At 39.9% G+C, this 21329-nt stretch overlaps 1 protein-coding gene across 6 annotated transcripts in view; it reads left to right on the top strand.

Moving 5' to 3' along the window:
* The window catches only part of FNIP2 (folliculin interacting protein 2), a 50747-nt gene extending 43900 nt beyond the window's left edge, over positions 1-6847 (top strand). For all 6 annotated transcript variants that reach the window (XM_086891066.1, XM_086891063.1, XM_086891064.1 and 3 more), the window contains 2 exons: positions 1654-1769; positions 2978-6847. In XM_086891066.1, coding sequence (XP_086747192.1) covers positions 1654-1769; positions 2978-3056 — 195 coding nt within the window. In that variant the 3' untranslated portion in view covers positions 3057-6847. The remainder of the gene's footprint in view (positions 1-1653; positions 1770-2977) is intronic.
* Positions 6848-21329: the final 14482 nt, after the last annotated feature.

Here is a 21329-nt window from a genome sequence, read left to right as displayed (position 1 = left end):
ATGTGGGATTCTTTCTTACTTCCTCCCTTATAACTTCAAAAAAAAAAATAAAATTCATTAGTCTTTAACACAAATACTGGAATTTAAACAGATTGAACTGCTACTTTGTGAATCAGCTGCATGCCCTCCTGAACTGCTGAGAAAGTGCTCATAGGATTTTTGCATGAAGGTTACCTGTTACAGAAAAGACTGGAGTGCTTGCGTCCCTTCTGGACAGAATCATAAATGTTATGATTATAATTAGTTGAGTGAAAATTTGCTTGAAGCAAATTGATCAAACTATTGTCAAAAACTTTCTGCCTTTCCTCTACTGGTGGCAGTGATTTTCCTCTACTACCATGTAGCACATTTTTAAAAATGCTTCTTTATTTTCCATTATTAAGATTCAATATTAGCTCATTGAAAGAATAATTAAACATCTTCATCTTGCTCCAGATGATCAGAAAAATACATATTAGGCTACCTACAAGCTTGAGTCTTTTGTTTCTCATTAGTTTTTTAATTAAACCTGGTCTCACCAGGTCTGACTTGTAATACTTAGGGCTTGCATTTAACTCCAGTACATGGAATGATGGCCTGAAGATATTTGCTGCTACTGTTTCAAGTTGCTGTCTGTGCCTGCTGGATGATTATGTGTTTGATAATATGAGGTTCTGCATGTGCTTCCTGATTTCAGAGAGCTGAACTAATTTAAATTTTTTGAAGTGGTCATGCCTGTGAAAAGAAAGAATAAATCAAATTGAATGTACCTTTGTCCTAGAACAAAATACCTGATAAGACTTCCTACCTACTCAGAATGTGAAGACATGCTGCCTGCTGACCTTGTCTTGCCAGAATAGCTAGCCTCTCTCTCCTTGAAGCCAAGGTTCATCTGCTCTCTTTTAGTTGGTATATGAGAAATTGCCATGAATCACATGGCTGTACTTAAAAATAATATGCATTTCTAGCATTCCACTACTGGAAGAAAAGTGGAATGATTGAGCTTTCAACTTGAACTATTACCTTTTGGCAATTGGCATCAAGTGTTTAAGCAATTTTAAACTAGAAGTACTTAGGAATTATGAAAACAAATGCCTAAAATGGATTTGTAACTTAGTTGCTACAGGAAAGCAGTCAGCAAAGGAGTTAGAATTCTGTGATGAATAGGTACTAGTGTCTTCCACGTCTTGAGTCTTAGTTTCTTGAATGGCACTAGAGCCTTAGAGCTAGAATGATAATTTTAGAAACTGTTGTCTATACCAAATCTTTCAGAAAAATAGGACTGACTTATAACAAAGACATCTTGATCCAAGAATTCTGCCTTAACTCTTATTAAGGTATCTTGAGTCATTTTGAATGTCATTAAAACTTGAAGTCAGCAGAAATGCAGTGACTTGAGTGGAAATAGGGGTGCAGTTTGTGCAACAAACTTGCTGCCCAAGAGAGCTGGAATGCCCCCCAGTTCTATGAGGGGTTTCCTCTTTGTGGGGTAGTGTAACTTTTTAATGTTCATAGCACAGTTGTAATAAATCCAACTGCCTCTTCTAGATTTTGGAGTGGAGACTTAGTTTATCTTCTAAGATAGCAGGTGAAGTGATGTGCTGTGCTTACATTTCTGTAATGTTTGCATGCGATTGCAAAAGTTGTTCTGAGGTTTTTGGTCTGTATTTTCAGTGCATAATGCATCTTGAGGACAGACTGCAAGAGATGTATCTCAAAAGCAAAATGCTTTCAGAATATCTGCGAGGACATACAAGAGTGCATGTAAAAGAACTAGGAATTGTATTGGGGTGAGTATTGCAGGTATCAGTCTTAAGCAATGGCAAAAGCTGGGGCAGTTATTTTTCCTTTTCATCTGACGTCTTGCTCTCCATGAGGATTTGCTTCTTATTTAACACTCCTCTTTCATGTGCCTAATAAGTTGCAAAAACTTATTAGGGTTCTACTGAGCTGTCTCAAAATCAGGAGGAGACATTTATACAGCAAAATACTTGTAATTTTTAAATCTTCAGAATTAAGAAAGTTTGGATTTTGATCATTAGAAAGTTTTCCATGCATTCATATATACCCTCTTCTGTTGTGATGTCCTTAATGGAAACTTCATCCCAACAAATACTTCAGAATTTTTGGAATGAAAAGGGTGCATTTGTGTCTTGTGGGATGAGACGGTCTCAAAAATAAACAGGTGTTCTGTTCAGCAGCTGTCTTCTAATAATAGTATTGATTGGCATATAACCTTTAGGGATCTGCCTGCTGACAGCACAAAAGGAGGAAGAAGGAAATACACTTTCTCAAGATGTTTTTTAGCACTGTAAATTAAATCTAATTTATCTTTTTCCAGACTGTTCAAGATTTCGTATTCAGAAATGTAGCTGTAAATAGTGAAACCCTAAAATAAGCACTTTTCTGTGTGTTCATGTTAAATATGTATAAATATGACATACATCCTGGCTTCTGAGCAGCTTCACATTTAGAAGTAGTTGGAAACTGACCATTGCACTTGAGAGACATTCCTTGAACAGTTATTGCATAACAATTTCAGCTTTTGGTCATTTTTGGTAAGAAAGTGATACTATGTAGTGAACCGAGTTGTATTCAAAACTTGAAATGCATTATCTTCCATAAGCTGATACTTAGTACTTTATTAAACTGGGCTTATTGGTGCCTACTCACTGGTAAGACTATAAGCTAAGGCTTATGGTTTAGCAAATAAATAAAAGATCTTTTATTTAAACTACAAAAGATTATATAGCACAAAATGTAATACTGCTATCTTTTGATTTAACTGCTAGCATACTTACAGGTTTTAAGCATTATTTACCTACCTTTACTGGTATTATATGATTATTGACAGCAAATAATAATTAAACAATGAACTTAGTAATAGCAAGACACTTCCAGTTTCTTTAAAATGGATGAGAAGTATCATCTTGTATTTCTCTTGCAAAAAGTGATTGAATATTATTTTAAAGTCTGTCTCTTTTTTTTTAATTTCTAGGATTGAATCCAATGACTTGCCTTTGTTGGCTGCTATAGCAAGTACTCATTCCCCATATGTTGCTCAAATACTCTTATAAACTAAATTCTCAGGATAGTCATTCCCTTAAAGTACAGTTATGAAAATGGGAATGTTGAATGAAGAACAGAGGTGCCAAACACTGGTAAAGAGGAGCACTGATGAAAGCAGGTGATGACTGTACATTCTACCACCTTCTGATTCTGATTTCAGCCGGATGTTTTATCGGAGGACTTCAGTTTACATAACAAAAAAGGCATTCAGGTTTTTCTTACAAACTCACTTCTGACATAAATCAAGAGACTGCATCCTTGCATTTTATTTTTATTCAAAGGACAAAAGTTAACACTATGTGGCAGATCAGGTGCTGCCATCCAAAACGCTGCTCAAAACCATGAAGTACCAGTTAAAAGAACAAGTGGGTTAGAATGGATTTTACAAAACTATGCTTGTGAGTGTGGTGTGGTGTATGTTTCTTTGCTGGGGAGGAGGAGGAGCTGTAAACTCTGTATATAGCATTCCTATACAAAAGTGTATTAGGTGGGACATGATTTTCTTGCAGAGCATACATGATTTTGTATAGTAGAAGTGATGGGCTCAGAACAAGGAACCTGAATTCAGCAGCCAAATGTCATGGGAATGGAGGTGTGCGTGAGGTTGATGTGTCGACTTCTTTTAAGGACAAGAGGTTGAGAGCTGTGGCTGCTTCTGTTTTAATGAGGAGGCATTCAGATGGGCCCGTGGCTACAAGTGGAATGGAATGGACTTCCAAGGGAGGGATTTTGTGGGAAAGCCTTATGGAACTTCTGCTACAAGTTTACATTTGTTGCTGATGCAACTTCAGTAACTGTTGATTTGCTGTATGACTGTGGTCCTGGGAACTAAACTTGTTTGGTGTCATCAAGTATTGCTATCTTCCAAGGAGTATGAATTTGAAAAACTTATGAGTGATGCCAGTGCTGTGAGCACGTGTCCATGTGCACATACACCAAACAATTGGCACAAACTGAAGACAATCGTATTGGGGAAATACGAGACAACAAATAACCCCTACCAAACTTTTAGTCAAAAGTATTGCTTTTTTCCAGCTACAAGTTGTCACTCTGAGTAGGAATAAAAGAAGAATGTTGTTTGAAGGAAAAGGAAATGTAGGGGGCAAACCCCAATATTTGATATTATTCTGAATGTTTGCAATTACCCTTTTTTGATTCTACAGAAATCTTGAACTATCATCCAGGTGCCTTTCCTTACTAGGTTAACTACTCTGACACCAGAAACTACTTCTCCACAAGCTGATACTGGCCTTTGGTGTTTCTAGAAAGCAAAATAAAATTTTGTACTTCACTGTTTTCATGTGGTTGATTAAAATGAATGTAAAAAATACTTTTTTTTGCATAAAGCACTGTTAAGCTGGGTATGAAACTATGGACCAGACTGAGGAGAGAACAAAGGATCAAAACATTCTTAAAAGGAAAATTCAATGTTGGACTGTTCTGAGCCACCTTGAATATGATGTCTGAAATTGTCATCTTGCAAGCAAATTCTTGGCAACACAATTGCTTGAAAATAGTGAATTCTAATAAGAAACTCCTGGTCACCAGTTGTGAGTTCTCCTTGTTGGTGGTTACAGATTTTTAACACTGAAGGGACACACTTTTATTGAAAGTGTTTTTATTTCCTACTACCTTGATGTTTGGACTTTTCTACAGTAAACTTTCAATGATTTGAAATAATGAAATGTGCTTATTGTGAATTGTTTAAATGTGATGGGGGTCTTGATTAACCTTGTGTTGCTTTTTGAGGGAAATAGGTAGACTGGCCTACTGTGAAAAGAGGTTGTTTCCACTTAATATTCTGATACAACACTTCTAAAGCTGTTCCTTCTATGCTGGTTTTCTGACCTGACATTCCAAATGTTTCTTTTATTGCATTTTCATATGTCTCCTTACTATTCTGCCTAAAAAGGATAAAATCTTTCTATGGTTCAGGTTTTTTCCTCCTGCTTTATAGCAAAGCAAACTTTTCATATCTCTGGTCTGTGAATCCTATTTGCTGGAAAGTAAAGTTACCTCTGCATATGGCTTTTAGCAGAGACCACTTTCTATTTCACAAGGTTAAAACAAAGTAAGAACCATAGAGCAAGTCATGTATTCCTAAACTACCCTCTTGATGGAGAATGTGTGTGTGCATGTGTAAGACTATGAAACTGCTTCTCTGAGTGTATATAGAAATCCTCATGTACTTTCTCTATTTCATGTCACTCTTAAATAGTAGCTGAGATCATTAAAAGTCAGTCCAGTTCTTTTAAAGTGGGGTTTTTATCTGAACAGACTCTGAAAGTTATTCAAAGAAATATATGCTAACATAAAGATGTGCTTTTGTTATCACAGAGTTTACTAAAGAGGACAGAGATCTGCAGACATTCAGTGATTTCAAGATTAATACCGTAATCGATAATAGACCTGATTTTACCACATCAACTGTTTGAAAAAAAAAATAAAAAAAATCTGCCTCTGGGCAAGACATAAGTTAACTTCATGGTGGCATGTGAGCTGATGGTCAAAAGCACCACTTGTATTTTCTTCAGCCCAGGCTAAAACTTTATAGTTCTTGCTGCTTTCTCTAACATTTTGCTGCTCTTCAGAAATTACACATTGAACTATTTTATTCTCACAGTTTTAGTTTTGGGGGAAAGAAAATTCAAAATGAAAGCCCTTTATTACCTTTAAAAGGCTTTAGACTAATGAAAGCTAATTACATATTTCCTCCTCCACCAAATGTACTACCTCAGTTGACAGGATTCCACTTTCTAGGGCTTTTTTTTTTCTTTTGACTCTAAGTCTTTAACTTGTTTTCAGTAGCATCTTGATGTTTATGTAAATTGGTGTGGCATGACAGGGCAGTAAGTATTTACAGATGTATTTTTTAGACATTTTTAGGGCATGTTTCTTGTTTTATTTTAATAGGATGAAAAGTGATATGAATGTACAGCTGTGTTGAAAATTGATAATGTAGCTTAATTTTCAAATATTCCAAAGTTGTTTTTATCAGTATTATGTAGGTTTTTTGTAAACTTAAATACATACTTTCTTGGTTAGGTGGGAGTGCACAGTCTGTCCAAAATCCCACATAAATGCAGTTTACACACTGAAATTTAAAGAATGTATGCTATTTTCAGGCAAGACTAAACGTAGGGGAGGAATGAATTGCTAAATTATAAAATCTAATTGAAATAACTTCTTTAATCCCAAACAATACCAAGATTTAAGCATTTTCATTTAAGTTGGTACGCTCTGAACTAATTTATAGAACTTGCTTTTGCCCCCAAAAAACTAACAGACACTGATCCTGTAATTCACATTTCTGATGTCATCCTCCAGAATTATAGATGGATTTTTCCCCACTTTGTATTATAAGCATCTTTACTTGTAAATTCAAAACCTCTTTTCAGATGCATCAAACTCCTGTATATAAGGTTTACATAAAATGATCACTTACCCTTCAAGTATAACTTCTATTTCAGTTAAAAGGACCCAAATAAAAATCAGGTCTGAACTACTGAATATAGTCTAGACATTTTCCTTTATTTTTTCTTTTTTTTTTTTTTTTAATTTTTTTGGGGGAGGGGGAGGGGGGTGTTGAGGTCAAATGAGGTAATTTGACATTCATGGCAAGTTTTTTCATAGTAGAAAAATGTGTGTTGCTATTGCATGTTTGGAGAACATAGGCTTTTTTAGGAATGACTGAATACCAATGTCAAACTACATGGTTTTTTCTTATAGTTGTTTATGTACGCTATCATTTTGGTCAATTTCTTTGCGGCATTTGGTGCAATAAACTTTCTGAAATCAACAGAAGTGGTATTTGGTATCTTCCTTTTTTAAAGCTTCTGAAATTGCTGGTTTTGTTGTAGCTGAGGTCTCACAGGGCATGGATTATTAGATAACCCATTAACAAAGTAATTGACAAGAAGTGTCTAACAGGAAGGCTGCACAAAATTTGGAGCTTTGTTCAACACTGTTGTCATCCTTGGAAGTTTTACCCCATTTACATGTAAACAAGAGCTCTTACAGTGTGAAAAATGTGGACAAAAAATAGTGGAAAATGAAGACTGACTGTTGGAATAGGTGATGCAGAGGTTCCACATACTTGTGTTGCTGGTACTTAGTTCTTTCCACAAGCATTTGAGCTACCTGAAAAACATGTTGCTGTTAGATAATAAATACAGTTTTTAAAATTGCTCAACTGAGCTGGAGTGAGTGACCCCTCATGTCTCCTAGATTATGAAATGGTTAGTGCATTTGATCTGATTTAGTTTCAAATAAAGTGGTCTTTGATTTTTCTCAGATCTTCCATGACCTGACTTTCCATTTAGTATTCTGAAGCTTACTGGAAAATCCTTATTTAGAAATAAAAAGAGAAATAAAATTAGATGATCATCTGTATTTGCGCTTCTTTGAGCAGGTCTGAGTTAGTCTGATTTGTAGGGTCTAAGCATTTCTTACTTATAGACTAAAATGCTTGTTGTTCAAGCTACCAAGGATTGGAAGATAAAAAAAAACCAGAAACTTTGGCTTGGAGGACAGGATAGTGAGGAGAAAACCCAATTACCTGTCTGTTTTTTCCTCCTGTCATACCAGCTGCATCTGCAAGCTGCTTATTCTCTGCCTTGCTCATTAAGTCCCTTACAGGCAGATGAAGTGTGTTGGCTAAAAAACCAAAATGCTGCTGGGTTAATATGCTTACTTTGGCTCAAAGGGGCTGGTGAAGAGATAGGACACCTCAGCTAGGAACAGAAACGTAGTGAGACTGCTCTAGTTCCTGACCTTTTTGATACTTGTGAGCTGTTGGACTGTCTTGGTGATTTGTGCAGTTCGCCAACCTGTTTTTCCCTACAGGCCTTGTAAGACTCCGTGAAACTCTTCTCTGATTTCACTACTTTAAAAAAGTTGTAGTTAAGCTGTTGATCATATCAGCTGGTTGAATTTCTTTTTAAAGGGCACTTAGCCAGTCTCTCAGAATCCAAATCTTCGGGATGGTGGCAGGTTAGGAGGAGGGAGATGCGGAGGCTAGCAGACATAAAGTAGCCAAGCCCTGGGAAAGGGTGGAGACCTGCGTTAATGGATACTTACATGGTGTGGCTGAGAGGGTGGCCAAAAAGCTTTTAGAACTGAGAGCTGCAAAGGAAAAAAATAATACCTAGATTTGAAAAATCTTCAAACTAAAGCCAGATTCTGTGATTTGTTTAGAAGATGTGAATAGAAGTAATACAAGTGTTAATAGTGAACAAGCAACTCAACTGTTTTCCTGCTTATGTAAGTGGCTAGGAGGATCACAGATCTGATGCAGGAGGTTTTCTCAGATGTAAAAATCGGTTTCAAGGCTAGAACAGTAAACATGAAGTATATTCCAAAGTAACTAGGTGTTGTACCGAAATTCTGCCAGTCTTATTACCTACTTTTCTCTCTATTTGAAAAAGTTATATAGCAAAGCTTTCTGCTGATCATCTGTGCACCATAGCCTTTGGTTTTCTGTACTTACATCTTTGAAGAGATCAGCCAGGACTGAACATACAAAACAGGATTTTGAATATAAAGGACACAAAGCCAAGTGGCAAACCATGAGACTGTGACCTGTAAGGCTTCTGATCCCATATAAAATTAGCTTAAGTGGACACATGCTAGTAATCCACATGCTGGAAAATTACTCTTATAATAGTTGCAGTCAGTTGTCTGTCTGGCACAATCCCAAAGCTAAAACAGTTTAAGCAGTACAAGTAGCACGTTGTCTTGAAATCCTAAAGGTCAACACATGTCTGAAGAGCTTAGGAGTGACAATCAAGTACTAAAATATAATCTCATAAACTGGATTTTATTCCATTTGGAGCTACGAAAGAGATTCCACTGTGATCTGACAAAATGGTGTTTGAGAGAGAGCAGACTTCCCAGAGGAATGAGTTTCTCACCAAGGAATAAAGCTCCCTCTCCCATGGAAAGAGAAATGGTCGTAGATGTGGAAATATGAGGTGATACTTAGGCTTGCTTGAGATCTTCCCAGGGTGGGTTGGTGTGTTCTGATAAAAGTGCCATAGTGTCAAGGGCAGGAGTATTTTTGCTCACAAAAAAGTTTTGCCTGCTCTTGGAGTGAATTCCAACCCTGCATATAACAAAATTGTTTCAAATATGTTTGTAATGTTACCATTTTAGCACTCTTTTGCTACCTAATCTCTTTTTCCCTAGGCAAAATGAGCCTGAGAAGTTTTCTGTGTGTCAGATAAATGTTTTTATTTTTCATTTTCTACAGTATTACATCACTTTTTTTTTTCTTTTTAAAATCTGCACAAGCCCTGTAAACCTCAAAATGGTCAAATCTAAAACTGTTCATTTTTTTATTATTTGAAAAATATAGGGGAATGTAGTTTGTTGAACTAGTTATGTCCTTGTGTACAAATGGAACTTTTTTGACCTTGAAACACAATTGCTCTGAAAGCAATGTGAAATTAAAAATCACATTTCCAAACCATCCCATCTCCTGCCCTCTTTAAGGGACTGACTCATATAAGGACACTGCAGTCATAGTGCAGTTGCTGGGGGGGAAATGAAACAAAAATGGAATTAGCACTGAGAGAAACCTAACTTTTTTCCTTTGCCCTTTTGTTACTGCAATTACACTTCTGGCAGTCTCCTGTCACAGTCTGATGTCCCTAACGTGGAAAGGGTGGCTGAACCCCAAGGCTTGTTGAGCAGGGTCCTCTGGATGCCAACCTACTGCTGTTGCCATGGACTGAGCAGTGCCAGTACAGCTGGGACATAGCCACCAGTATTCCAGGTGAGCTTGTCAGGCCTCTGGTATTTAAACCATCTGTGTTACACCGAGCCATGGCTGCACCCCAAAGATAGACAGCTGCCTCTGGTTTGCCGCGTGCTATTTTCTTCCCACAAGAATGCAGCAGTCTCTCCTGTTGCTCAGGAGTGGGTAAACACCACAAGGAAAAGATGCAAAGCCCATTTGTAATGTTGCTAAATAAATTCTGAGTCTTGCAGGTAATTTGTTGGCTGCTGGGAGTGGCTGCAGGAGTAGCAGCACGTTATTATATGTTTGAATTAAATAAGCTCTGGTGGCTTCCCAAGTGCAAGTGCTGATGCTCTTGATATATGGGCAGGCTGGTAATTAAAGAATGCTGTTCTTGTCTTCACAAGGCTTCCTGCCCTGAGCCTTGTGATGTTTAGAGTATATTGCTGCAAAAGACCTAATCTAACTAGTTCATCCCTGGGATCGTGCTAAACTTTAAAGGGAAGCTGGCTTTCCTCCACCCTGCCTTGCTTCACTTCAAATTAGTATTCTCTCTTTTCTTCTAAATATACAAAGCTTTTTTGGCTTGTCTATTTTTGTGGCCAGCAACTGCTCTGCCAGCCCTAAAAAAAGTTGGTATGGGCTTTGCGATTAGGGCTGAGATTTTAGATCTTGGTCTAGTTGGAGGGCTAAGAGCTGAATGGTCCCACCCAGGAGGCAAAGCTCTTGAAGGAGATCTCCCTCGGAATTGTTGTCCCACTGAACCCAGGCAGCAACCTGCACCTGCAGTTCATCTCCTGCGTGTTGCTGTGTGTTGTTAAGTGCCATTATTTCCTTAACAATTGGGGACTGTGCTGAAAAGAACAAAGATGTTAATGGTCTGGGGTGAAGTCACAGCAGCACCAGCCTGCTCTTTGCCGTGTGACAGTTCCAATAGTTTGATGATGGTTGGCTGCCAAAGTGCACACAAAGTGCTGCCCTTCTTCCAGCCGTGACGCAGAGCTGGGTAGCATTGTAGCCGAGGTTGAAATGTGAACTTTACAGCGTGCTGGAGTTGCTCAAGTTGAACGCACTTTTACATACTCTGTGGTGATGTGTAGCACAGAGCATCCCGATAGCACAGCTTGTCAGTGTAGCACAGTGCTTTGCAGCAGCAGTGAGATCATCTCTGGATTCGCTAAACCTGTTTCCACTCACTCTGTAGCACAACTTCATCTCGGTGCCGGGCTGGGTTAACCACACTGATTAACCATTCCTAATTCTTGACTAAGCTTGACCGGTGGCAGGTTGGGAATTTTCACCCTGTGTCTGTGGCTCATCGTAAAATCAGCTCCTGCTTGTTTTCTCAGCATTCTGGTAATTACCCCTGTTCATTACACAAAGATGGGGAGATTGGCCAAAGGTACTGCAGGGATACTGTGTCAAAGGTTAGTGCCTCATCTTCTGAGTCCTCAAATAATGACTTCATCATCATCAAACAGGCCTACTGGCCAAGCTGGGCTGGGGGGGGTGCATACACCTCCCTTTTCCCTTCCTGGCAATTGCTTTAAAGAGTCAGAGACATCGTGTCTGGCATTCAGACATGAATTTTGTGAAATTTAAAAAGAGAAAATATGTGCTCATTCTTATATACTGTGGACAATTACAGTTCTGCCTATAAAGCTGGTTTAGCTAAAGTATCTGCCACATGGATGCTGCCAAATAAATGTATTTTGCTTTTGTGAGCACCTGCTTCTTTGCTGTTATGCATCTTTATTTTTTGCTGTAGATGTATGACTTATGTGGGAAAAAGGAACTCATGACAAGCAGCTGAGCAACACTTAAGGAGACATAACAGGAGTCAGTAATCACCAAAGGGAAGTGCTAGTTCTCAGAAAAATAAAGGCAGAAGCAAGAGATCAAAGTCTCTGAGTGAGTTTCTTGTTCGAGGCAGTGGGAAGGTGTTACAGGCAAGCATGTGGATCGTACAAGATGTTAACTTAGTGCTTCACAGAAACAGCTAGTTTTTACACATGGGCCTGCAGGTATCTGTGATGATGCTGTGCTGTGGCAATGCAGCATGTTGATATCTCTCCATTTTAATAACGAGAACAGTGATATTATGCATTTTTTTCTTGGCATTAGGCATATGGGCTTAAATATTGCAGCCAGTGTTATGGCTTTAAACTATGTGAAAGGATAGGAGGCAATATAAAAATGAGCAAAAAAGTAAAAATATGGATGCCATGTGACTCTGTACCACTAAGTTCCTGATTCAGTCTTGGTGCTGCTTGTTTTAATCCATGTGGTGGGAAACCAAAGATGAAAAGCAACCATGACCGGACAAGATGTGACTGTCATTCTCTAAGGGGATAAATTGCCATGGCAATCCTGGCTGTTGCTGTTGGGGAGATGGCTGATTTTGGCCAGCTGCTGGGTAGCTGGAGATGGTGAATCCCCCTGGGGATAAGGTGCCTTTTGGATAATTAGACAAGCGTGCAAACTGTCTCAAAACAAAGGCCATTAAATGATTTCTTCCTGCTGCTTGAGATTAAGTAATGTCATTTGTAAAAGTGAATGCCTGAGAAGCACCAGCAGTTTTTGAAGGATAGTAAATGCCAAGCCCAGCTGGAGCCTGAATTTTTCCCCCATGTCAAGGGGAAGAAATGCAATGTTTGACAGCAAGAGAAAGAGAAGGCTGAGTGCCTGCTATAGGAATAGTATTTATAGAATCCCAGAATAGTTTGGGTTGGAAGGGCCTGTAAAAGGTCCTGTAGTTCAACCCCTCCCTGCAATGGGCAGAGATATATCTTCAGCTAGATCAGGTTGCTCAGAGCCTCGCCCAGCTAATAAACAGTATTTGGTCTTTGTGCTCATGATGAGGATGAGGTTGGATCACTCGGCTCTCACCCAGTGCAGGTGCTCCTGCCAGCACAAGGGAAGGGGCTGCAGCAGGGAAAAGGACAATAGGTGTGCCCCTTTCACTGAAGTCTGCTTAAAGCAGTGATGAAACCAGAATCTGGGGCAGTGAGTTTCACCTTAGTTAAGCCAGTCTGCCGCTGATCCCTTGTGTTTCCTGGTGGAAATACACCCTTTCCCACCTGCTTGCAGTAGGGGTCAGATGAGAGTTGTTACTGTGACGCCTTGAGGATTCATTGCCAGGATGAGGAGAAGCACGACTGTCCCTTCCAGCATTGGCTCCCCATTACTCCAGCGTAGCTGTAACAGGAAAACTTCCCCCTGAAGGGCTGGTGAAGTACCAGAGCTACAGCTGGCTATAATACCAAAACGTGTTTTGTGGGACCGGTGCCAATCCTGCTCTGTTTCCCCAGCTGCAGTTAGTGTAAAAGCTGGTTTCAGATTGCTTGCCTAGCTCTAGGTTGGCATCAAATAGCTCAGTTTTGCAAACTCTATTTGCTGTTCATGATGCTTTTATCAGATCTGATTGTTATTCTGCCAGATTGTCTAAGGTAACCTATGGAAATATATCCTAATTTCTCTCTTCCTCACCACAGAAGCATCCTGTGAGGATGGCTGTCATTATTTCTGACCTTAATACCATGCTAAGAAGAGGAGTAAGTCCTGGAAAATTGCAGAATATATTCGTTCTGTTTCCATTATTTTCACTCTGCTCCCTGGCCATTACAGAGCATTGTCAGGGATATGGGGCTGGCAGTGGGCACCAGCAGGAGCAGGAACCACTTCATCCAAGTATCTCCCACAGCTGTGAAAGCTGCAGAAGGGCATTGTGTGGCTCTTGTTTCCTTCCAGAGTGGAGTCCCTGTTCTGTGTGAATTATGAGCACAATTGTCAGTGCTCGCAGCACCAGCGAGGGAAGCTGCTGATAAATGAGGTGCAGTAGCAGCAGCTGCAAAATCGCTGTCCTGCTGGCTGGGGAAAGGCAAAGTCATCAGAGAATTAAGATGAACTGCTAAGCATATTTTGCACTCAGAAGGCAATTCCATAGGAATTAAAAGGAAAACACTGCCATATAGAAGTTTTTCTAACTTCTGCTGCAGCTACAGCTGTTGTTCTTCAGGCCTAGTATTCCTTCATGCAACGGACTGCTCCCACACAGCTTCCTCAAATAGGATCAAAAGGGTCAGTTGGAAAAATCTATAAAGAGGTGGAACAATTCAAAGAAGAATGCAGAGGCTTAGAGCAATGACTGCTTGGAAATCAAGGTCAAATTGTGCCTTAATAGCTGAGTACACCCAGGAGTTCAGACGTCTTAAATCAGACCCTAATGATCATGACTGGGTAGAAGACAAGAGTCTACATGTCTTTTTGAACTGCTGTCTTGTGCATGGAAATGTGACTGTGTGCCACCAACAGAGAGCAAGAAAATGCTGTCTTCCTCCTTCAAAGCTTTTTTCTGCTCTCATGAGATTGAGATTTCACACTAGTTATCCTATAAAAAAACAAAAAGTCAATAGGGAACACTATAGTAGTAATCACTTGAGCTGTGCTGTGTTTGGCACATTGAAGGGCCACTGGTACTCGGTCATCTTGTTGATTTAGAAAAAAATCACAGTAATGATATCAACCCCAAATTTGTTTTTCAAACTTCTACTTCAGTGTGACTTGTTCTCGGTTATTTTGGTCACATGTTTCTGCAGTTGAGGGCTTGTGACTGTTTATACCTTTTGCAGTGTGTTACTTCAGTTACACATGATGTGTAGCAAACCTTTAGTTTCTGTGATTTACTTTGCAGCTAGCTTCCCTCACCCAAGGGAACTGGAATCTATTAAAACTGTGCCTTTTAACCAGCAGAAGGAATGGAGTTGCCTTCTGCCTTTCACTTCTGCTGGCACCCAATGCTTTCTGGTGCAGTAAAAATTCAATTTAAATTACCTGTAGACCAGCTACACTGATGAACTTTGAAACACTATGACTTTGAATTAAAAGCAATTTTTAGCATAGGTCTGACTCTATGCCATCTCAGATATGGCATAAAGAACCTGGCAGAAGTCTGTTTTGCTGAGCAGCTGACTTCTATCTGGTCGACATAAAGTAGACTTAAGTAGAGCTTTAAGACTAATTCTCTGTGCATTTCTCACTTGAGGTCATGAGCAGAATGTGAGCCCTCAGGCTCTGAAATCCAAAGATGGGTGTCTTCTAAACCAGCTCATCTGTGGAGCCAGCCACAGCCTGTGTGTCAGGTAGGGTACGGTTTTCTCCCATGAGTTGTGTTGGTGTCTGCAGGGCTGCAGCAGAGCTCTAGGCTTAGGTTTGGCCTTTCTGCCTCAGATCTAATACCTGGGCTACAGCATTTTTCCCTTCCCCCCAGATAAATCCCCCTTTCTTGCATGGGCAGCACTGCTCTCTCTTGGCACAGGGAAAGGCAGCCCAAGGGCAGGCCAGCGGGTGGTGGCTGCCAGGGACACGTGAGCAGAGAATGATTTACTCCTTCAACTTGACAGGTCTAGGCTCTTTCACCATCTCTGTCTGCCCAGGGATTGTGAAACCTCTTAGTACACTGCAAAATGCCTCAACCATAGTAATTTCTCTTCCCCAAAGGTATAATAAGGTGAAAAGCTGGCCCCTCAGCCACTGGTTCAGTACAGCTTCCATGAGGCTACGGGGCAGAGTACGTGCCTGATTCATTTCTCTTTCACAAGACTGCCCGTGCTGTGGTACAGAACAGTGTTATTCCCAGGGGCTGGTCTCGCTGAGGTTAAATACGTGCCTTCCTTTACCAAACTGCTTTCTGCAATTTCTGCACGTTTCACAAGAGGGTTGAGTTACTGGTGAGTAAAATTTACAGCCAGAAACCTCAGGCCCTTTAGAAAACCAAAGAAGAGCTGTAAGGAATTACATGTGTTTCAAAAATTAATTTTTAGGTGTTCTGACATGCAAGTGTAACCAATGATAATGACAGTGACTCTTCTTTTAAAATAAACTCTTTGTGGCTGAAAAATGTGACCACTCCAACAAAACAAGAAAGCTTAACCTGCAGAAAAGCTTAACCTGCAGAAAAGCTGAACCTGCAGCCAGCACTTTGGCTGTTCCATAAGCTCCCTTGGCTACCAGGCTGTATTTGTGCTGTCTTACTCTGTGACAAATGTGCTTGGTGCCACAGTGATGTCACAAGTCTGAGCCAGTGGTGCTTATGGCTTCCAGCTGGGCTGCTGAGTGCTGGGAATACCACAAGCCAAGCAGGTCCTGGGTTTGGTGGAAGCGGCGTCCAAAACCTACCTCATTTCTAATGCCTCCTGTCCCAAATCCATTATTAGTCAGGAAAATGTCGACCTTGTCTGCTGTACCTCAAGCACAGCAGCCTCCTGGTCATTTTTCTGAGCTGACTGCTGCAGTTGGCTCAGCTCGGGTGGACTTTCTTTAGGGACTCAGATAATAGCTGGTGCTCACTTGTGCAGTTGAAGTCTGTGTTACTGGAGAAGGTCTGATGTGACTCTGGCTAAGAGATGGGGGCCAAATTTAGGAAGAATTCTTGTTCTGATGAGAGGAGAAACCCCAGGGAGATGTTTAATCACTGCAGCTTGAGCGATATGAACGGTGAAGTTTTTTATCCTTTGTGTTAACAGTGACATGTCATAATGTGCAAAGTGCTCTGATCGAGTTACTCTGTTCTCTTAGTGGCCAGAATTCTTTCTTTGCTAACCCTACTCTGTTTATGGTATCTTTTTCCTCATGTTCATTTTGGTAGATCCAATATTATGCAGTCAGCTTTCCCAGGCAGGTACCTGGCCATGCTTATGAAGTTTTTGGAAGGACACAGATCAGCTACCTCTTTCCATTTACCATCTCAGAAGGGGGGAAACTGCTGAGACAAGATCGTTCAGGAATGTAAATGACTCCTTTGTCTATGCTACAAATGAAGATACATAGATAAATGTCACCCATGGGAGGCTCCTTTGGAGACTTTTCATGTCCAGCACTATCACTTTGGTTCATGCATTGCAAGCCAACAATGTTTTCATACCTGAATGAGGAAATGAAGGATTTAACTGATGAATACATGCATGTACTGTCAACAAATCACATGTGTGTTAGAGGTTCATCTGCAGTGCAAGGTTTGGGGATTGCTGGAGTGCTTCTTCCTGGTCTGGGGACTGGACTGGAAGGCAGCAGAAGGCTGATGGTGAAACCTTGTTTTTCAGGCTGCCTGATGTGAAGAGAGCAGTGTGCTCTGTGACCTGGCTGCGACAGGGTGTGCAGGGGAGCTGAGCTCAGCATGCGTGTTTGCATGCACGAGTTCTCAAGAATTCTGGCTCTTCCCCTGGGGAGAATGCTCTTCGCTCGCCTTTTTCACTTCAGAAGGAATAATTACCAATGTTTGTGGGTTTTCTTCATTTGAGGTAGGTAATATGCAAACCATGGTGGCACATCCAAGCTGCAGTTTCAGAAAAATTTGCTTGAATTTAATTTTGATGAAAATCTAATGTTCCAACTTTGAGTCAATGCGTCATGTGTCAGGCTTTCAGCAGCATTAAGTTGCCAATACCTATAATAAAATCCTTATCCATCTGGCTATCCTTAGCCATAAAAAACAACAGAAAAATCTCAGCTACCATCCAACTCTAAACCTGTTTTCTTACTGAACCAATCTGGTTGTATCATATGCCATTTGAAAGCTCATATCAATAACAGAGATAAAATCAGTGCTTTTGTTTGAATATTTTGCCTCTTAGAGCACTACTTTTCTCTCAAAATTTGCCCTGAAAAAGAGAGCATCTATTATGATTTTTTTTCCCCAAGTTCCATGAATAATTGATGTTTAAGATGTTAAAAAAAAAAAAAAAACAAAAACAAAACAAAAGCCTGTGTGTAACTGATACGACAAAAATTTTATATCCACACAGCAGTTACTCTGTAAGGGGCCCAGAGCTTCTAGGTTGTCAACTCTGTTGATTATTTGCCCTCCTCTGTACTTTGCTCAGCACTCAAATCTGATTGTCTTTTAATCCTGCTACAGTAGGGATTTTTCATTACATTGAAAAACAAAATTAAATTCAAATTAAGGTTTCAGAAAGCAGTGTTTAAAGGCAGAATATGAGGGGAATGAGAAAAAATGCTTTTCCCTATTGGGCTTTGTAGCTGTTAACTAGACAGCAGAGGCAATGTTGAGGCTCAAGAGAAGTCTCTTCATGGCCAAATTCTGAAACAAGTGTGAAAGAGGACTGACTGAAAACCTCTTCAGTTCTCACATCTACCTCTCCAGCTTCTGCCTTGCAGCCTTTTTCTCCATCCTCTGCTCCTGCTTTTGGTTTTAGGCTCTTCTACTCTCATCTTTTTCTATGAGGTCACCTTCTCTCACTTTAGTATTGTTTTCACACCTTCTCATCCTTAGACCTGTTCTGTCCTTTGCCTGTTCAAAGGAGCAGATGCAGAGCTGGACATATTCACTGAACTTAGGTGACAAATTCTTACAGATTGTTTCTGAGAATGATGAACCACATGTCCCAAGCTGAAGGGCTTGGTTGGGTGGAAACTCCAAGAGCACAACCTCCTCATGACAGCACACTCGAGGCATTTCAGGTGTCCTTGATGGAGTTACTAGGTGTGACAGCTAGCAAACCCCATTCCTTCTACTTGTTTTTTGTAATATAGGGAAGGAAAAGTACTTTCACAAATTTCTGATATAAAAGTGATCCATTAGAGGGATTCTTTTAAAAACAAGACTACCCATACACCATCAAATTTAACTATTTCTTTGGAAAAGATAAAAATTTTTAAAGAATAGTTCCTTAAAAAGTAATCATAATTACAGGTGCTTCTTAGCAGTAATACTGACCTACAAAAACCTGGCTTCTTTTAAATACCATGCAGGACAAAACAAGAAGAATTATTATCACAGGCAGTAGTATATTTCTTCCCATCTACCTGGACTGATGAGAATTCATTTTTTTTGCTTGGACAACATTTTAAAAAGACAAAAAATTCAGCCAATACAATCAGCAAAATCCTTCTCCTTCATTAACTAAGTGCCCAAGAGACAAATGGACAAAAGGTAGGTTCCTGTATTCAAGGGGAGGTTGCAGATTAAATGATGCAATAAATTTACCCCTGGGCTAGAAGCAAATTTTCTTCTAGCATAAAAGTCACCTTTTACATTGGAATACGTTGGAATCTTTACAGGGCACAGGATAAAATGATGGGGAGTAGCTCCTAAGAGCTATGGGTAATATCATGCAGAAGTGGTGATGTTTTTCACTCTGTCACTGGAAACAGGCTGCAGGGGCTGCAGTCATCCAGGTGGAGAGGAGAAGCTCCCTAAAATGACAGGTTGTCTTTAAATACTTGAAGTTTAGTATGAACTAGTTGGCTTGCAACTAAATCCCATGGAATGTTGTGCACAGTTAAACTGCTAAAACTCATAATTACAAAGATTTTTGTTTTTCCCAAGGAGTCTCCTAACTGCATCTCCTAAAGTGCATTTCCCATATGTTATCCACTTCATGGGACTGTATGTCTTTTTTCACATGTGCCTCATTTTAAATATTCAGTACTATGTATTTTTTATTTATAGCAAAATTTTTCAGCATCTGAGAACGTAGGTAAATACTGTTTGCCTCATTTTGTAGCTAAGGCAGCTAGGGAATAGAGAAGTCAAAGGTTTGTGATATGATATATTGGCATTTAAGCAAATGACTAGCAGTCTCCTCAAAACTGAAAGCATGACCTTTTGTGAAATGGCATTCTTTTATTGAACAAATGTGTTTTTAATGTATTCTGTTATAGCTGCTTGCTGTTGTGATTATACAAAATTGAACTGCCTTTTGCAACAGTGAAAACTGCAGTAGGAACAAAGGGACTGACCTGGTTTTGACTCCTTATTCTCTTCTACAAATCTGCAAATGCATTTGTTGCTGCCTGTGTAAATCAGTTGCTGCAAATATTAAATCTCAACTTCTGTGGTTTTGCTACAGGGCAGCCTGTAAGTCATGAGCTAGTGACGGGAGAAATGCAAGAAACTTGAGCTGCAATGTTTTAATGATTTCTTTTTTTTTTTTTTTAGTAGAAGAATTTAGTTAAGCCAAGTAAATCCCTACTCATTTAGCTGCAATTTAACTCAAATGACAAACCAGCAGTGGCTGAGAACAGGTTATGTGGGTTCCTTGTGAAACTCCTTCATGAGAGAGACAACATCCTCTTTCCCTCAGCTGAAGGCAGAGAAAACAGCAGGTCAGATTTCTGCTTGTACCAAAGCCCCAGTTCTTGGTAGTCTTGCAGCAAGCACAGTGTCAGCAATTGTAATTCCTGACATTTCTAACTTGGAGGAGAGGACTGAGAAGGGTAGATGACATCTGCATAGTTTAGACAAAAATGGAAGGTATGTTCATTGCTGAGAAAGTATCAGCAGAGGGCACAGGCAAGAAAATCATTCTTGTGGTTCATTGCTTAAAACACAAATGCATTCCAGGTCCTGAACAGCAAACCTCGAGGCTTTGAATGAGTGTGCTGCTGAGAATGTGGAGATAGGAAAACTAACTTATTTGGACAACAGCACTGTGTACAGTGAGACATGACAGCTGTGAGCTGGAGCTGCCACCTTCATGTCTGAAGGTGTCCTTGTCCTGAGCTATTTTGCCACTGCTCTCTTGAGTAGATATAGATGAGCCCAGAAGAATACCCCCTTGACCTTATCACTAGCCTTGCTTACATCTGTGGAGAGAAAAGCTGCTGAGAAAGTACATGAACCTCTTCATTACAAAGAACTGTGAGATTAATTATTGAGAAATTAATTATTCCTTTTTGTCTTAAAGGAAAATGCCAGGAAAAAAAATAAAAGCATTAAAATTGGAAAGGGAAAGACTGTCATTAGTGACTTCTGGATTAAAAATTTGGGGCAGGCTATTCTTTACTATACATGGAGGGAAATAGGCAGCCAGATAGACCCAGCAGGTACTCCCCAAGGCATTTGTGACCTTGAGATCCACTTTGCACATGCTTGGGTTTCTGGTTCCTGGGTCTGCTTATGAGGATGTGCCTTCATAACACGTCTGGCTTGCACAGATCTTTTCTCTTCCTCTTCCAGAATAAGTGACAGCCCATCAGGGGGTATCTCCATGGTATGCAATTGCAAATGCCCTCTGCACAGGGAGATTGCTGCCAAGCTTTCCTACAGCTGCCATGTGATGGCTGGAAGCAGTTTGGCAGCTTTGTGTGTCTGATCCAAGGTGGATCTGAAACTGCACTCCACTTGTTGCCTTCTTATGTTCGTGCCTAAATTAATTATTTAAGGAGTGATGGGGAAGGGTAGCTTGGTGGTTAAATGTATTCAAGTGTCAATATAGAACATAGAACTTTTTCTGTCTCCTCCCCATCTATGGCTAAGGACAAATTATTTAAGATGTCTATGTCTCAGAGTTTTCCCAACTATAAGATCAGGATGAAAGCCTTCTCTTGGTTACTGAATGACCTGAATGATTTGATTCCCAACAGAAAGAGACAGACAAAATTTTAAAAAAGTATTTCCAAATTGATAGTAAAAATAGATAGTCCCTAATTATTCTGCCACTGACTCTTCCCTAATTTGTCAGGGAAGTTCTGGTTCTCAGTGGAAAGAGGATGCCCCACACATCACACAAGATATACAGAG

Source organism: Cyanistes caeruleus, chromosome 5, assembly GCF_971803275.1.
Source record: "Cyanistes caeruleus chromosome 5, bCyaCae1.hap1.1, whole genome shotgun sequence".
NCBI lineage: Eukaryota > Metazoa > Chordata > Aves > Passeriformes > Paridae > Cyanistes > Cyanistes caeruleus.
Note: the sequence above shows the minus strand (reverse complement) of the source record. Positions and strands in the feature narration are given on the sequence as shown.